The sequence below is a fragment of the Microtus pennsylvanicus genome, chromosome 4 (assembly GCF_037038515.1).
Source record: "Microtus pennsylvanicus isolate mMicPen1 chromosome 4, mMicPen1.hap1, whole genome shotgun sequence".
NCBI classification, from domain to species: Eukaryota; Metazoa; Chordata; class Mammalia; order Rodentia; family Cricetidae; genus Microtus; species Microtus pennsylvanicus.
Window position 1 is genome coordinate 134,914,904 of NC_134582.1, and position 19,636 is coordinate 134,934,539.

The following is a 19,636-nucleotide window of genomic DNA, read 5'->3' on the forward strand; positions in this document are numbered from 1 at the left end:
AACTTTCCATTTTTACTTAAGTACATAGATGGATTCATGTCACTAACCCCTGGAGACATCCATTCAGGATTTTCTGCAGAGTCACATCTGTCCTTTGTCACCTTCAATAAAGACATGGATTCCACCAACGGTCTAGCTCTGGATTTCGCCCCTGTCTCACTATGTCCAGCTCCACCCTTGTCTCACACCTCCATGCACTTCTACTAGTCTGTTTCTGCTAAATAAGGGCCATGTCTTTTGTGAGTTCCTTCATTCGTGTGGTGTGCTCAGTGTGTCACGTACTATGCTAAATAGTTTATGTGCATGAACTCTTTAAATCCCTGTCCCTGTTGAGGATTGTCTAACCTCAACTGGGCTGTAGTGACACTTCCTGCTGGGACTGGAACCATATCCTCCAACACCTCCTTTTTTTAGCTGTGGGTTAGAATGGGCTGATAATGGGAATACCCATGGGATTTTGAAAGCAGAAAGAAAACGAACATTTGCTCTCCAAGTACAGGCAGACATGGATACAGGGAGTCACAACAGCTTCAGGATTATACAATGGTCATGTGAGACTCCCTGGTTGGGGAATTCACAAACTAAACAGAAGCAAAGCTGCCATGGATGGTCCTTGAAGAGAAGGTGAAGGATGCTCTTGGAGGGGAGAGAGAGGCTCAGATGGATGACGCCTGCAGAGGACAAGCACCGTGCAAGCACGCAGACCTGATGGTGACAAATCTAACTGGACCAAAGGCAGCCACTCTGCTACTCTAGTGAAGAACCAAATAGTTCTTGTGAGGGAGGCAAAACTAGACAGGAAAGAAGACTTCTTAGGTTGGTGGAGGAGAAATGAGTAGCAAGGCCTACAGAGAGTTAAAGGAGGCCAGAGTTTAATTGCTCTAAAGGAAACCTTCTATAACCATCAGAAATGCTGCTGTCAGAGTACCTATCTAGATACTACCAAACTAGCACATAGACTGAGATTGTTTTTGTTTAAGCATGGCAGACTAAACACGGCACCTCATACATACTAGCTAGGACCACTGGCTAAACCACAGCCTCCTGAAAACCCCTCCTTACTCTCACTTAAACATTGTTTTCTCTGACAGAATATAAATTCTTTAAGTAGAGGTATGGTCTGATGCCATACAGCCGCGAGAAAATAACTTTGATTTTCTAAAAGACTGAATAAACTATAGTGATAGCTAGAACAATCTATCACTATTGTTGCCACTGTTTATAAGTAATTAGATAGTTAATGAACATTTTCTTATTCACAATTTAATCTCATTACCACCACAGCCTTCCGAAGAATAGGTAATTCTAACGATGCTCTATGAGAGATGAACCAATCGTTAATGTACCTATTTTTAATGCTAAATCCTGAGTCATTGTTATTGTAAACCACATGGAGAACCTCAGAAGCCACAGTCACTTTTCTGGTGTCATTTTACTGAATTATCTGCAAGCCTTTCACTTTCTGATGGGACAGAAACTTAACAGCTGATAAGTTTTTATTAATCTTAAGACAGACAGTACATACATCGTGCTTGGGAACAACATTAAGTCTTAAACATGATTTCTCACACTGAGAATGTTTTAATGCACATTGAACTGATTGGCCATACAAATTTGGGAAAACTGACCATTCCTATCATACCACAGCCACGTAACTCGGAAAAGTAAAACGGGCTACTTGATATTCGCCCGACTTAGTGCAGAATGACCGGCCGGCTCCCGTCTCTGGAAGATTGATGAGACGGAATAAAGGAACTGAGGTTTTCATTACAAGCTCATCTTTTGGGGGAAAAAAAATCACAGGAGAAAAATACCTCCAGTTTCTCTAATTATATTAGAAAAATGTGCCAGGGGCACATCCCTTAAAATGAGAAAGGATTTAGATCAGCTGGTTTGAATCATTTTTTGATGATAGTATCAACAAGAGAGAGAGATTTGGGGACCTTTTTGAATTTGCCTTTCTGACCTAATACACTCTTCATATTTATTTCCTAGTGACTTGACCCTTTAAAAATGGAACTTCTTTTTATTGGCTTGAGTTAACTGTCATATCACTCTAAACTCTCAAGGCTGGAGGAAGCCAGATAGGCCTACTCTTTCATGAAGCAAGGAGTCCCTCTGTGGAGCTCTTCACGGATACCATCTCATTTAAAACTCAAGTTAACCCTTGGGCGTAAGTAGCGCCATTGCCCCCATTGAGAGACGTGAGAGCTGGGCTCTATAGACAAGCAACCTGTCAATGGTCATCCACGCTATTTGGCAAAGCAAACATTTCCGTCATGATCTAATGCCAAACTACCTCTCTAATGTGCGCTCTAGTGGAGACCATCACAAAAAGGGTTGTTTTTCATTTTCTGTGATCACTCAACTAAAATTTTGAGTTAGGCAAGAGATTACCACTACCCACCCCCACCCCAAATACTGTTCTTCTTAGAGTTCTTAATTATTTGAAGGTGCAAATCTAGTTGAACCATCAGAATCTTTTGTTTTTTCATAGATATTTAACTAGAAAAACTGAAAAAGGAAACTACTATTCAGCATCTTCACTGATGAGCATCCTAATAAGAGGTAGGGCAGACAAAAAGCAGATATTCAGGCTCCAGAGTACTGCTACCTACCAAGCCTCTTGGTTAACAGATCTGAGAAAACTGACATATCTGTGTGGATACAAAAAAGCTAACAAGCTGACCTTCACTGTTTATAGGATAATCCAATATTTATTTTTATTACTATTTCCTCTCTCTGTGTCTCTCTGTCTCTGTGTGTGTGCATGTATGTGTGTATGTGTGTGTGCATGTGTGTGTGCGTGTGTGTATGTATGTGTGTGCGTGTGTGTATGTATGTGTGTGCATGTGTATGTGCGTGTGCATGTGTGTGTGTGTGTGTACCTATGCCATAGCATACATGTGGAGGTCAGACACAGTTCTCCCCTTTCCACCATGTAGGCCCCAGGGATCTAACTCAGGTCATCGTCATCAAGCTTGGCAACAAGCCTTTACCCAGCATACCATCTCCCTAGATCCTAGTTTTTATTTGATATTAAGCCATTTATATCCAAAAGTAAAGCAACATTCCCCATTGCAGAAGAGTAATTCTACAGAATTCTACTAGGAGATTCTGTGTCACAGTTCTTCAGACTGATGTTCCCGAGAGATTTTTATGTTTTATATCTGGCCCTAAAGCAGGAAGTGTATGTCCTAGCTCTCCTTGTGGCTTCCAAGGCCTGTGTTAAATTTCATATTGTAAGGACAGCAAATGTATTATTCTACGAGGCTTGGCTCAGGAAGAATATCAGCTACCTCAAGATAGAATACAAATATCATTTTCACTTTAAATCTGAGTAAATAGTCTTAAACAGTTTCTAAATCCTATTATATGTACAAACTTTGCATGTAAAGGTTGAGCCAAGTCGGCAGAGGGATGTAAGTCAACACATCTTTTTCCCATAAGTACACAGTGGCAAATGGAGGAGAAGGAGGATTTAGGCTCCAGTCCCCCAAGCTCTCAATCACAGACCCTTTCAAGGAAAAGACAGAGTTAAAATAATAAGCCTGGATCTTATGATAAGGAACTTCAGTATTTGAACTTCAGTGAACAACAGAGTTAGACAGGGCTTCTGGGGATGCATGGAACACTAGCCCCAACCCCAGCTCACCAGACCATCTTCTAACCTCCAGGCTTGTATTTGAATTCAAGATTTCTTCAGTGTCAGACAGGGGAAACGCCAAGATCTGAATCGTTGTTTTTCCCCCTACAGAGTACCTGAATTTAGACGATAACCCATACTGCTCCCATCCTTTTAATTCCCAGGTAAAATCTTGACTAATTGCCAGTAGCCTTTCACGGGGCAGCAGTGAAGAATGGAAAAGGTAGAATTGGGAGTTTGATTTCTTTGGTCTGATTTCATTTGTATTACAAAATGTGACACAACACGGAGTTCTTTTCAGTACTGGAAATGACCAGCCTTGGCACAGTGCCTGGCATGTGGCTGAGCTAGGTAAGTGGTATTATGAATATTATAGTCCCTCTATAAGCAAACAACGCTTGAAAGCCTCCCCTTAAAATACCACCCTGCTAACAATTGCAGACACTCAGCTTCTCCAGCTCCCACCAGCACTAAGGCATCCATGAGGACACTTTGGCACTGGTGAGTGGCTTACATGCTTGGGTCATAATGTCAAGACTCACTATAATTTTCACTTAAACACTGATCTTCTGCAATTTAATACCATTTAATCGCGAACACTGCGCAAAGAAACTGCTGTAGTGTTTGATCCTAAAACGTCTCCCACAGACTCTGTTTTGGATGCTTGGTGGCAAGTCTGAGGTGAGACATGCCTTTCGGGCTATGGAACATTTAGGAAATGGGACCTGACCAACAGAAGTAGATGGGCTGTGGCAGGATTTTGAATGTTATGTCTTTCCCTGGATCCTGTCTAGATCTTTCTGCTTTCTGGTCTGAGATCATATAAACACATCTTCTATTCCTGCCACCACGGATGCAGCCACTCCAGAACCACCGGTTCCCTTCCAACATGGGACTTCAGTTTCTCTAGAACCATGAATCATATAACTCTTTCCTTCCCAAAGCTGCTTTTGCCAACTGTTTGGCCACAGTAATGAGGCCAGCAACTAGACCATGAATACTCTACCAGACTAGCCCCTAAAGGCAGTCAGCAGAAGAAAGTAAAGCTTCGAAGTAAAAGCTTCTGGGTTTATATAGACCTTACAAAGAGGACCACATGGTAGGGCAGATTCTGTGTGAGATGATGAGAAAACATCAGGAATGTCTCTAAGAACGGGTGAAGGACATCTTGTCCCCCCCTAGGAAAACAGGACGAATCAGTGCCCATACAAACCCATCAAGATCCTAACATCGGTCATTTACATCTTTGTAGGCCAGAAAAGTCACAATTCTGGTATTATTTTAGGAGAAATTTCTGTTTCTAAGCCACAGTGATAATGATAATTGATAAAATGCATGAAAGCCTTAAAGGACTTGGTAACTTCAAAGAAGGAATGTGCTATCTTTCTTTACCTTCTTTCCACTTGGCGCCTGCTCCTAACCTACTAGAAACCAGCTTTCGAAGTTCATATCTTACCTTCAACAGTTTGAACCCCATAAGCATAAGCACTCTAAAATAAAGTACAGCAGGGAACCCTAAAACGTTGTATTTCCTCTGGGGCCACTGATGACAGCTGGGTTTTCTTCTACTGCTCCTGTCGTTCTGGAGTAGAGACCACAAACTTCCACACAATGTAAAGGAAATTCAGTAAGCGCTGAGAACCAAAGTGGTCCCAGAATCCACATGTGTCTTAGACAAAGCAAAATTTACAGTGCCCGAAATGCCTCACAACTTAAAAATATCCAACAAAGAGTTTAACGACAGTCATCAGAATAATTCAATTAAGTGTTAAAGTCCTTGTGACCAGTGTGCCATAATGTTTTAATCTCAACAAAATAATCCTAAATTCGTACTTTTCCAGAATAAAAAAATTGCAAAGGAAGGAAGGAAGGAAGGAAGGAAGGAAGGAAGAAAGAAAGAAAGAAGGAAAGAAAGAAAGAAAGAAAGAAAGAAAGAAAGAAAGAAAGAAAGAAAAGATGAGCTCTTACATTGCTCTGGTGTCTGTTGACCTCCATGGCATGTCTCACCTCTGGAGGTTCCTTCATGTGTGCATAATCCGAGACCCCCTTCTCAGCATCATGCTTCTGCTTGTAGGCAACCTTCGAAAGCACATAAGGATTAGAGCCACTCAGAGGTGTGCTAAACACTGCTTTCAATTCCTCCTCTACTTTGTGGGCTGACAGTTAAATTTGCCTGAGAGGCTGTAACAAGATAATGCTCTCATCCCAGTGCTGCAGTTTAGCTTCGGATCTCAAAAGTTGCAGTTTATCTCAAACGAAAGATTAAAACCTCAGTTTTATTCATCTGCCTTAAATCTTGGCAGCAGTCTGGGGAGATCCTCAACAACTGAGAACTCGCAGGGCTACAGATGTGCAAGGTTAAATTTAGAGGGCACAACTGACTAAGTGAAGGGCAGTAAGAATGTGTCAAAGTTTAAAGATTATTTTATTTATTAATTATTTTTAGCATGTTGGGGGGGGGGGTATGTGTATGGGTACGGATGCCCAAAGAGGCCAGAAGCATCGGATGCTCCTGGAGCTGGATTTACCAGTGTTTATGAGTGCTGGGAACTGAATTCTAGTCCTCTGCAAAATCCACATGCCCTGTTAACCCTGAGCCGTCTCTCCAGTGCCGTGTAATTCATTACTTTAGGTCATGAATTGTTTTTAAATGAAAGATTCTGATTTTGTATAGACTCAAATTATTGACTTATCTGATATGGCCTATGATCTGATAATCATCATTAAATTTTCCAATTAAGGGAATATTTGACATACAGGCAAAATTCTCAGATAGGTCAAGCCTAGTCCTCCATAAGGAATAGTCATCCCAATACTGTCCATTGCTATGATTACTGGTTTGCTCTTTACTGGGCTGGAGAGGGCCTGTGAAAGATGCCTCAGAAGGTGACAGCCAAATCTGACAACATGGCTGGGAATAAAAGAAAGTCATACAGGAAATCTTCCCTCACTCTAGGCGTTTACAGTCATCTTATTTCTTTCACAATTTTTAATTGCTATTTAATTTTGAGTAATCATCTATTGCCTGCCTTCCCTTACTGAAACACTCAACTTTCAACTCCCTGAATGTGCACATCCCACTGTAACATCTGAAAAAAAAATCAGCATCAAAGAATCACCAATTTGTTACCGATGCACAACCAGTGACTAATAAATTAACAAATAACTAAGAATATAGGAAGGAATGAAAGCAATACCCAGAAGGAAGAAAAGCAAAAAGCAAATCCAATGCACACTGAGTCTAATGATGACGAGCTTATTAAGTGACTTTGAAATTGCTTAACACTGGGAAATAGAAGCAAGCAAAAAATAAAGATTAGGACAGTACTCAACAAGAAAAAACAGAGTGTCCTTTCGGGGAAACGAAGATAGTGAACTTTAGCAGGAATTTGTCACCACTATGAGCTCCTTGGAAGCCATTTTGATATCTCACCCATCTTTTAATATCCTGTGCTTATCAGAGTGACTAGCACAGAGAGAAATGCAATAAACTTTTAGTAAATAAATGAGTTTATCGGCATTCTCATGAAGCTACACTCCTCACAGGAGTTTATAGACAGAGCTGGCTGCCCACCTATTAGTACAGCAGTCAACAGGATTACAGTGCTGAGAAATAGGCTATTTTGTTGTTTTTTAGCAAACATCCGTTTGTGAATCTTACCATTTTTAAAAGCTGTCTAGTACAGTTCTCAAGACTTCTGTGGCCTCTCTGGATTCACATTTAGGTTTTCTTGAAAACTTTTACTACTAAAAGATCATTCAATGTGGGACATCACTTGCTCTAAATATTGTAAGTTCTGTTGAAAATTGTTCTATTCACCAAACCCCCAAACCTGTGTCCCAGAGCTGGATTTGTGTAGCTGCAGCGAGAGAAGCTAGCTGACAAGACAGCGCTTCCAATGAGATAGCACTGCCTCCACTAGCTTCCAATCCTCCACACGTCCACATGGACTAAAGGACTGGACTTCTGTACTTCCCCAGGGGCTCCCAAGATCCAACTCCCAATTAATCTACCTCTTTTCTAAGGTGCCTCAAATGATCTGACTCAATCTCATGAGAATTATGTAATTAAATCCTAGTTATCGTTTTCCAGCTGCCAGATGATATTAACACATCTCTAGGTCGTTTTCCTTTCGCTGCCTGTGTGGGAATTTCTGATAATTAACATACTTAAGTCTGATTCGATCCTATGCAGTCAGTTCCTGTAACCAATCCTGTACATGTAGTTGATTCCCAAGACTCAAATGCAGCACTTCATATAGTCCAGGTGTAATTCATCCCTCTACAGTGTGTTTACTCGGAAAGATATGTAATTATGATGAACATCTTTACATTCTCAGGAATTAGTTACACGAGAAAACTCCACCCAGGTTGACTGCCCATCATCACAGTTACTTATGTTTTATATCGCACCTCTAAAGGAAGGGAGAGTTTAATGGGTGGCCAAGTCACTAAAACCATGAAAAACGTTTATATTCTGCATTTTAGACGGAATACCACACTTGTGACTTCATAAACCTAAGGCATGCAGCCGATCATTTTATGAGTTATCATAGAAATAGTGACTCACCCAGGACAGTTTGCAAAAGTTCTCTTTCTTATAGAGGCTGCATAATTTTCTACTTTCAGCTTTCAAACAGTCATTTCGTTTACAGCTGCTACTGAGCAGAACTCTAAAACTGAGCTTGCGTCAAGTCACAAGCAGCTGAGCTTTAATTTATCACAGCAATTTTCTCCCCTTAAATAGCTAATGGAAATGATGTCAGTGATACCAAGCTGGTAGTTTTTCTGATAAATTCAATTTTTAAAGGATCTGTCATTTTGTAATGTTTCCCTAACTTCAAACCATTTCCTCCCCATTTGAGAACCCTCGGAGCACTGTGGAGCTGCACCGTCAAATCAGAGAGCACTGCTAATAGTTTCACATAGTCTACACAATATGTGTGTCTAGTAAGATATTTATATTTATCTCATGTATTTCACTTGATAGTAGATTTTTTAAAATTAGGATGCTATGTGCCCCAGGCTGGCCTAAAACTCACTATATAAACCAGGATGATCTTGAATGTTGGTCCTCCTATTTCTCTCCTGAGTGCTGGGATTACGGGAAAATGCTTCATTTTACTTCTAGTAGATTTATTTGCCATCCCTGCCTGCCCCCCCATATATGTTTGACATACAGTCTCCTTTTAAGGTACCATTCAAGTGAATGTACTGTAGTCCCATACAACAGACAGTTATGAACTGCAGACACAGAAGCTTACGGCTACTGCTGGCACAAACATAGACTCTCACAACCCTGCTCAGCGCCAGGGCCAGAGTTACCTATATACCATGATGCAGGGGTATTCAGCCCTTGCCTGGAAACAGCCATGCAGGCAAGATTTACAGCACACTCCATTCCATTCTGTTCTTGGGTTTGTTTAGGATCTTTGTTTTTATATAGCTCAAAAAAGGTCTCCTATAAGTCTTAGGACTCTTTTTCTCGAAATTCTTCATCCCAAGTATGTTCTGTAAGGAAGTGTGACCCTGACTCAATTTCTATCGCAAGCCGGTGACCAGGTGGAAACAGCTGTTCTAGTGATTCTGACCCCCAAATATGCAGAAGAGCTGTCTCCATGTAGACTCATTTTGACTTCAGAAGTGTAGGGAAACTTCTCCCTTAAAGAGAGCCAACATATAAGGCATTCCGGATGTGCTTTTTCTCTCAAGTTCCTTATAGCAGATTCCAAACTCAAATATACTGCAGGCATTTTGTTTTCTTCATATCACAGTCTGACAAACTGACAATCTTGGGGTTCAGTGTTCAAGAGTATATGCAGCTTGATTTCAGATAAGAGTTTTATGAAGACTTAGGAGACAGTGGGACATAAAAATAATCAGTGAGACACTTGCTGTTTCAAGTCTAAGGATATCAAAACTACATAGAGACACTCACAGTAATACGTCTGCTTTCTTGCTTTTTACTTCTGGGTAAATTCAGAATCAATATCTTAACAGTAATAATATGGATACATTTATATATAAAGGAACATTATTACCTTGTGTCAGCCTTTGAAACAGGTAGCTTATGGGGAATCAGCTTTCTCTTAGAGCAAGTCAGAAATTTATCACAGGGGACGTATTCATAACTTGTGCTGAATACAGGTGTCCGTATGTTAACTATCATAGGAGAACATGGTAAAAATGTACATGGCAACTTATCCTAACAAAAATATGACACATTCTAAAATATCCTCCATGAATTATTTTTCATGTTAAGTGCTGCGTTGCAAGGTTTGATGTGCCAAAATTTACTAAGAAGGTGAGAAAACTCTTCTACTTAAAAAAAAAAATAGAATTCAAGTATCCTGCCTTAGTTTGAGTTTCTGTTGCTGCTATAAAACACCATGACCAAAGCAACTTGGGGAGGAAAAAGTTTATCTGTCTTACACTTCTACAGCACTGTTCAGGACAAGAACTCAAACAGGGCATGAACCTAGAGGCAGGAGCTGATGTAGAGGCCATGGAGGGGTGCTGCTTACTGGCTTGCTCCCCGTGACTTGCTCAGCCTGCTTTCTTATAGAAACTAGAACCACCAGCCCAGAATAGTCCTACCCACAAAGAGCCAGACCCTCCCCCACCAATCATTAATTAGGAAAATACCATATAAGCTTGCTTACATCCCCATCTTATGGAAGCATTTTCTCAACTGAGATTTTGTCCTCTCAGAAAGCGTTAGCATGTATGTAGTTGACATATCCCAAACTGTCACTTCATAAGCACAAACATAAGCATGCATTCCTTTTCTTTCTTGCGTAATTGTTACTTGTCCCACATCAAATGTTGTGTTGTAATTACATGCTTTGTTAAGCAGCCCATGTCATCAACAAATAGCTAAGTGACCAGATGTTGGCAGAGCAAGCAAAGGACACACTCGTCACAGTCAGCCAAGCAGAATCTCACCATCATATATTTTTAGACTAGTCTTGCATAGCTGAGATAGACTCACTGCCCAACTGGGGACACAGTACGTGCTTACATTTATAATAATGAATTACTTAAAGATGTCCTAAGAAGAGTTCTATGCTTAGTATTTTCCCAAAGTAATCCATTTGGAAATTATTTGAAATCCAAAGCACCTTCTTCTTAAAGATAAAAAGAATCTAAATAAGAGAGTGAATTTGCTGTACTACAGCAGGTGGCACATGGTTTCATAATACTAACACTTGGGAGGCCGATCTGGGAGGATTATGAATTCAAGTTCTCCTCAAGCTATATAGTGAGTGAGGGGTCAACCTGGGTTACATTTGAGCCCGTCTCAAAATATTTTCTAACACAGAAGTATGTTGATTGATAAGAAAGCAAGCAGTAGACACTGGAGGAGAGATGAGGTGCAGGTAGCGTGCATTGAGGACTCAGACCTTGAAGGCAGATTAGCTAGCTGTTGGTGGTCTGGCTCTGGTTTCTACTGGATGTGTGGCCTTGAGAAAGCTACTAACCCTCTCTGTGCTTGTTTCTAAAACCCTACAATGGGAATACCTGGTGGAGTTGTTGGGAGGAAAAAATGTACGAAAGTGGAAAGCACATAGAACACCACCCGCCCCAGCTAGCACATGTGTGTGATACAAACTTACACTACACATGAAGAGCACATATTACAGAGAAGAGAGCCTATCCCGAGGAAGGAAACCAACATAGTCAACTGAATTCATAGTCCATATGTTCTCGGGACCTCTCCAAGTAGAGCAGGAAATGAGGCTCTTCCAGCTTAGAGGGACAAACAGCAGAAGATAAAACCACCATTGTCATCATTACCATCACCACCATAATCATCAGATTGGGAGATGAAGAAAGTAATGAGCCAGAAAGCATCAAAATATTCTAGTTTGAAATTCTATAGCAAGAAATTCAGGAAATGGGGGACATTCAGAATGTCTTAGCTGCCAATCTCCTCTAAGGGAAACCCCTTTCCACTCCTGGACTCAAAAGGAGTTTTCATGAGGACAGTCCCTCCATTTTTCTGCAACTTAGAAATGGCTACTTTCACCTGATGGCAGCCCTAGGTACTGGCTATAGATCTCCTGCATGGAAAACACATGCCACAGAACAGAATACAGGCCGAACACTGGTCTAGCAAGGGAGCGTGAACCTGCACATGCCCCAAATCAAACCGTCACTTGTTTCCCTGACTTTATAAACTCTACTGAAATGTTCTTGGCTTAGGGACCATACATTAAATAAAAGATTTACTTGAAGTAGCTATCAAAATCTGATCATGAAACTGTCTGGATGATACTGGAATCAGATCTTGAAGGATAATGAGTGGGCCCTGGAGAAGCAAAGACGTGGCCGGCAGACCTGATGCTGAGGTTCCCTTCATTTTCTGCTATTTCACCTGTGATAATTAGCAGTACAGACCAGTTGTTTCTGGTTCCATTTAGTATTTGATAACCAAAAAAAAAACAATGCTCATAAATGCCAAATACCAAATAACTTCTGTAAGGTTACAAACTTGAGTCACACCTCACTCTGAAGCTGGGATACTTCTCTTGCAAAGACACTGTCAATAGTGGCCGGCATATGCTTGTACAGACAGTTGGAAAGGTCTGCCTTAATGGTTCCTTTGTATTTTGCCTAAGATAAAAAAAAAAAAGAAAAAATATAAGCATTTTTTTTCTCTGCTACTGTGAATACAAAAGAAAGCTTAAGTTAGATACATGATTGGTTTAAAAACCTACAGGCTATTAAATTTATGTCAATTAATCTGATGGGAATATTCTGAAAGATAGAAATAAATCCAGTGTATTGTGGTGAGAGCTTTAACAGTGATAAGGAAGGACAGGGAAGTTTGTGTTTCGATCTGTGTATTTCTGAAGTCTGTGTGTGAGAGTAGCACGAGTTTGGCCAGTGAACAAATGATCTGAGTACAATGAGACCTTCTAGCCACAAAATACAAGTTATTAGAATTTACTGTCTAGAACCTAGAGGCAAACAATAGTGATAACTAGACACTGGGCGGGCTGTGATGTTGGATAACAGGAACTCAGACAATTAGGCACAATGAATGTGTTCCTGTGTTCTACAGAACTGCAGGGTGGCCATAGTTCACAACAAATTATTTTTTATTTTGTGAAAAACTGAAGAGGGGAGACAAAGGCTGCAGACACAAAATAAGGACAGCTAGAAAGAAACATTAATTTCCCTGATTTGCTCAGGACCTATCATGTGTGTGCTGAAACATCACACTCAGTTCAGAAGGATGTATAATATTTTTCTGTCTGATAATGAAAAATTGTTTGTAGGAGAGAAAAAAGTTAACTACCTGGTTCTCATCAGAATACACTGTATCAATGTATGGAATTATCAGATTAAATCCTCTAAACTTATACAATTAAATATTAATAATAAGAATAGAAGTGTAAATGTATGGAATTGTCATTAAATCCTCTAAACTTACATAATTAAATAACAATAATAATAACAACTATAGGAGGAGTGGTCCTTTATTAAAACCTTCTTAGCTTTCTTTGGCCACAGTGGAAGGTGTAGCCTCATTTACCTCTGAGTGTGTGTGAGTGTGTCTGCGTGTGTGTGTGTTTTGTGTCTCTGTATGTTTGTGCACATGTCTGTGTGATTGTGTGTGTTTGTGTTTCTGTGTGGCTGTGTGTGTAAGAGAGTTTGTGTGTGTGTGCATGTTTGTGCATGTGTTTGTGTCTCTGTGTGTGTGTTTGTGCATGTGTTGTGTGTCTGCATCTGTGTGTGTATGTGTGTGTGTGTGTGTCTTTAGCCTGCACTGATTATAAACAAGCTCTAACATTACTTGAGAAGACAAACAGCCAGTCACCATTTCCTCTCGGGAAAATTAGCTTTTAGGGACTACGATAGGTCACCACTTGTAATTTTTTCTCTGCGGTTAACTCCTTCAAGAAAATTAATCAATCATAAATTGAGAACACCAAGAATTTCTCTCTACATGACAAATAATGTAGCTAACACAAGGGAAAAATCACGTTTCTTCTGCTCTGTGGATGAGGCCTCAGTAAACCTCCAAGTCAGAGTTGCTTTGGGTGTTGATTGATGGAGCCTATCCTTCATAGGCCTTTTGTCCCCCAGCTAAAGATGCTGGTAATAATGACAGAAAATGGACTAGTTTTCTCAAAATTGTTCCACATTACTAGATAATCCTGAGTGTGGCACATTTATCTCTTTCCAACACAACTTACAAAACACTAGAGGTCAGTCATTTGCAATGCTGCTTTATTCGTTCTCTTTTTCAAGTCCATTCACAGACTAATGCAAATCCTCAGCCTAGAGATTATGACATGGTGCTTTGGGATCCACTGTGGACTGTGGAACTGAATGCTCGCAGGGGAGGCTGTGCGGCTTTTCAGCTGGAAATAGGGTGTTTCCTTCACTCTGCCTTCCTAAACATTACCTCTCTCCAGCTGAGTCTTAGCCCACTCAAAAAGAGTTCATTTAAAATTATTTATCCAAGATGGCATGCTTGATGGATTTAGTTGACAAATTTACTTACTTCCAATATGGTATTCAATTATCTACCCCCAAAATATGTCCATTACAAAATGAATAACTTGGAAATTCTAAAATTAGCCATGCTGCCAGAATTTTCTACTACATGAATAAAAATATTTATTTTCAAGAGTAATTCTACATAAAGCATAACTACAGTCAAAATACACATATACTGCATAAACATACACCAGTGAACTATAGTAAAATCAGTGTACACATAGTAACTTGGTTCATAGTTAAATAATTTAGATATGACCAGTATTAAGTGTTTCATTCAAAATTATTCTCCAACTTTAATATAATATAAAATAATATATTTTTATAATAATATAACACAGGAACACATTTATTGTACCTAATTGTCTGAGTTCCTGTTATCCAACATCACAGCCCTCTCAGTGTCTAGTTATCACTATAATATAATATAAGCCATAATCCATTTGACAGCTTTTCAGACCTTACCTCAGAAATAAAAGCACCAATATTTTTTACATGGTTTAGCATAGGAGTATCAGTCACAAAGGTGCACTTGTCCTTGGACTTGTTATACTCTTCTTTATAATGGATCTGAAAAAGAGAATAATTAACACAAGGAGAAAGAACCAAGTGTAGTAACTTTTCTTAACAGAAAGTTAAACTACTCAAGTCTACTTGATGAAGTAAAGACTGAAATAAAATAATCAAATTAAGGTATCTGGTCCTGGGCTGCACAGGCGATGAGACACTGTGAGGGGGATTTGTGCTTTCAATATGAAAGCATCAGTCACCATGAAGTCTCAATGCTGGGAGCCTAGGGAAGTGACTCAGTGGGTGAAGAGCCTTGTTCGGGGGGGACCAGAACTCAAATCTCCAGAACCTAGGTAAAATCCAGAAAAGTGGCTCAAGCACCTGCAACTCCAGCACTCCTGCAAGGAAGGCAGAGAGGACAGAATCCCCAGGAGCTCATGGACCAGAGGGTGGGTTAAGAGAAAACCCTTCCTAAAATCAAGATGGAATGACCCATAGTCAACCTTGTCCTCTGACTTTCACACACATGCAATGACACACACCTGTCTACACTTACACACACAAATGTGCACACATATATATAACTCACAGATATTCTCTTTTCTCTCTCTCTGTCTCTCTCTGTCTCTCTCTCTCTCTCACACACACACACACACACACACACACAACACACACACAGAAAGAGAGGAGAGAGAGAGAGAGAGAGAGAGAGAGAGAGAGAGAGAGAGAGAGAGAGATCAAACCTGGCCATATTAGCCACACAGTCTGTGGCTTGAGACAGCTGCCTACCCCAAGGTAGGAAACAAGAAATCCTCAGAAAAGATGGAAATATTAAGTTGTTGGGGAAGAAACTAAACAAATGGACATTACTTTTAGCATCATTACCTTTACAGGTTGGAGCAGATAAGGAGATTAAACTAATTAAGTCCCTAAAATCCGACTTCCCCAATTTATCAGCACCTATTGTCTCCCTCCCATCCATCCCTGCCAAGAATGCAGGAGATACAGATCATTCCAGGCTATCACTGTGCTAAGAGCAGGCAGATCCACCAGAGAAAGTCTTCAAGGGGCTTAGCTGAGCATGCTCAGTTTTCTCAGATTCACTGGTAAAATTAAATCACTTGCAGCTTCTTCGGAAGAAGCAGAATTATTCTTCTGTGGGGGTTATATTCTACATGATACACAAGCTCAAAAAGTATGAGGAAATATGGAGAAGGGTCAGCAGCGTCTTCCTGTTATGTTAATTGCTGCACGGTCTAAAAATTGGTTGGGGCAGATTTCAAAGAATTCACGAGGATGGAAGTAATTTGCTGAAATTTATATCTTTTTGTAATAAAGTCATGTTTATCTACACAAGACTATAAATACCTATGCTGGAAAAATGTCTCAATTCACATGATAAATTATATGGTCTTCCTAATTAGAATTCAGATGTGATGTTTCCTTGTACCCACTACCCAGCTCTTAAGAGGGCAATGATTAATATTGATGTAAGGGACTAACATTCCATGGAGGTTTTTGCAAATGCAAATCTGATTTGAGGGGCCATACCTGACCTGAGGTGGAAACAGATACAAATACAGTAAGTAATTTCAAAATTCTGTATTTCACTGCTGTGTCTCATAGATATTAATGTCTACCATATTAAACACTTGCTTTATTCATGAAATCAACAGGAGAACATATTTATCTTATCTGAGCCCTAAATTACATTTTTTCTTCTCAAAGATTAGCCATAATTTAAGGTTCCTGCAAATCTCTCTCCTCAGTCACTAGTAATTAAATCGTTAATGGCAGGATGATAAATACCAAGCTATTTTGATCATAGGGGAAAAAAGTATCCCTGTTATATAATTATGTATGAGAAAAAATAGCCTATCATTAGGCTTAAGTTTGGCTCATTATTTTTATCTTCTGCCACCATCTTCCCATCAGGATCACATTCTTCACCACAGTGGTATGTGCTTATGGCTAGAGGCCCTCTGATAGTGCCTGACAGGAGCTAGAGGCAGAGGACAGGCCCCGGGGATAAGGGTGAAGTATTTACTTCCTTTGTTCTGCAGGCAAATAGTTCAGTCTTGACTGTGAGGCTTCATGACCTTCTTTGATCTTTACTAAAAGTTGGGTGCATTTGCATCTTTAAATTCAAGTTGCATTTGAAAACTTAATGTAATTTGCCTATTGCTATTCATCTTATAAAATATACTACAAGTCACTCACACACACAGAGATACACACACAAACAACATAGAGATACACACACAAATACACACACAAACTGTGATTGGGTCTGGGTTTCTAATGAGTTTGTGTGTATAATTTCCAAAGAGTTTGCATACAATTCCTAATGAATTCTATAATATTCATATTAATAAGTAAATGTTTGTAAGCTTTTAAACAATTAACTCTATTATATATTTGTAATATTCCTATGCTGGTGTGATAGGAAATAATAAACAGATGATAACAATACCAATCAACCATACAAAGTTTCATTCAGATATAGATCACCAAAATGGATGACCATTTATAATCTTGTCTACAGGAAATAGTATAAAAATGGCTCCATCTATATTGGTGAGATCCCCAACCATACCCCTTCACTCCTAACACACAGATCTGAATGGAACTCAACCTCAATCCCAAAGGACGAACTGGTCTGAACGAGGCACAGTTGTACTATTTTCTTTGGCCCCTGATAAACCAGGGAGGGTGTTGGGACAAAGAAACAATAGGTCTATCACAAGAAACTTAATGCAACCTTCCCAGGAGAGCTCCTAACATTCTGGACTGACAGGAGAAGCTCTGCACAGTCCTCTGACATGGCGTGATTCTGTTTTTTCTCCGCCAGTCACAAGGGCAGCAGCAATGATGTCATTAGGTGATAAGCCAGAACATTGATGAGGGCAGAACAGGAGACAAGGAACCAGGGAGAATGAAAATGGCTACTGTACGGAGATGGAACCACCTACACCAAACTTTATATTGGAGAGAACACAACATCCCCTGCATTAAGCTCTTGCTATAACTTGCTACCCTCTGTCTCATAGAAAACACACAATCCAGCATATTTTCAAAATAAAGTAGGCAAAGTTGATGGTTGATGGTTTCATGGTCAATCAGATGTCCCAAACATTTACTTTACCCCTTGGCTTTTCCCACAATGTTGCCACTAAAATTAGAGGGAAATTAGTGCAGAGTTGCTTCCTGTTCCTGCCCATGGCTGTTTTGATGAGTGCAAGATTAGCTAATGGCTCACAGTGGATGACAGATGCAGAACTGTTTATGACTGTTTCTTTACATGCACGCTTATCTAGAAAGTCTTTGCACAAATGAAATTGCATTCGTTGAAATTTTGAGAGAAAGAGCTACAGTCTGATCACAGCTTGTGATCGGGCAGGTCATGACCAAGGTCACTCTCCCAGGTTTTCTAATACAGTCTGGGCTTTCTCTGGAGGAGCAGCCATGGGATTTAATGTCTTCAGAACTGGTAGGATTTGTCCACAGCAAACAAGTTCATTTGCACATGTTTACATTAAATAACTCTAGGATATCCATATTATTGGAATACCATATAAACTAGCTTCAGTTCCTAGAAACAAAAATCACAACAAAATGTTCTTATTCATTCATATTATCATGCGAACCAGGGTTTTTAATGTGCAGTTCCATTAACACACACACATACACATCCCATATTGCAAAGAAATGTTAGGTACAATTAAAAGTACATGCATTTTCATGATTTGGAAAAATATTGCATTTGACAGAAATTTTGAAAGATCCTCAGAAAATTAAGCTTCATTCATTTAGAAGAAGGTCTTCTATTTTGAAAATCATTCACTTAGGGGTCCTTCCAAGATGAATCCTGCTACTTTTAAAGTCTAGGGAGTTCTCAAACAGTATGAGTTTAACTTCAGCACCGTGCAAACCAGGGTGATTGTATAATTTAGATGAGAAAGGACCTGGATTAGGAATAAGGACAATGGCTACAGCAGAAATTTCTTGCTGATATGACCTTGGGGAAACCACCAAACATGTCTGTCCTTAGGTCTATGATCTAGAGAATGGCTGTGCTCTAACAGATGACCTCAGGGTTTTCTCTTCAGCCCTGTGGCTCTGCACACAGCCATTCCCTGTGAGCAAAGCAAATAAGACAAAACTCTGTAAAGCCACTCACGTCACTAATGAGCTCGGTGCACTTTTTGGCCAGTTCCATGCTTAGGTCTTCAATAACAGGTTTAAGAAATACCTATGGAAAATAAAAGAGAGAGAAAAGAACCGGTTTTTTCTCCTTGTCTGATAGACCACTACATTCTGCTAGTAATCGAATTCTTTCTCACTCACCTTGTCCTCCTGCTTTTCTTCCTCCTCCACTTTTTCCTCTTCAGTCTCATCTTTTACATCCTCAAACACAGGCACCTTCATTTTGACCCTATCAAAATATTAATGCTTTAAAATCTGCTGTGTCTTTTCTCAGCCCACCACACTCTTGTGCTCCGAAGTCACTGGGGCACTGGAAGCACAGGCTTGCCAGATTTTGTCCCTGGCTCGTGTCACTCACTCTCCTTATCTCAATGTTGTGTCAGAGAACACCAAGGATGCTTGGGGTCTGCCTGGCCCAGCCTCACCAGTGAAAACGTGCATCTTCTGAGGCAAAGCTCAGGTTGACAAACTTACAATGAGCATATTTAGATGACTTAAGACAGAAAATGTTTTTATACTTCACTAACTCAATTCATCTAAGAAAAAAAAATTGGTTTAAAGAGGACTAGAAGATTCTAGAAATCCACTCAGCTATAACACCCAAGATAACGTAGCCTAAAGCCTGCTATCTCAAAAATTTCTCAACTTGTTCTAAATAAAGCTTTCTCTGGAATGTCAGACATGGCTCTGTTTCCATAGGGAGAATCTGTACCATACAAAGTCATTTCATTAGCTTAAATTAAATGTTTTATGAGATTTTTA

General features: G+C 39.9%; 1 protein-coding gene across 10 annotated transcripts in view; it reads right to left on the bottom strand.

The window, feature by feature from the left end:
• Nebl (nebulette) overlaps positions 1-19,636 on the bottom strand; it is a 346,177-nt gene that overhangs the window by 83,162 nt on the left and 243,379 nt on the right. For 4 of the 10 annotated variants that reach the window (XM_075970562.1, XM_075970568.1, XM_075970561.1 and 1 more), the window contains exons 1-5: positions 19,016-19,185; positions 18,849-18,920; positions 14,624-14,728; positions 12,152-12,262; positions 5,615-5,725 (exon numbers count right to left, since the gene is read on the bottom strand). The exons of 2 other annotated variants lie outside the window; for them this stretch is intronic. In XM_075970562.1, coding sequence (XP_075826677.1) covers positions 5,615-5,725; positions 12,152-12,262; positions 14,624-14,728; positions 18,849-18,920; positions 19,016-19,096 — 480 coding nt within the window. In that variant the 5' untranslated portion in view covers positions 19,097-19,185. Of the gene's footprint in view, positions 1-5,614; positions 5,726-12,151; positions 12,263-14,623; positions 14,729-18,848; positions 18,921-19,015; positions 19,187-19,636 lie in introns of those variants that run through there. 4 more of the 10 variants (XM_075970564.1, XM_075970565.1, XM_075970567.1 and 1 more) reach the window with 3 other exon arrangements.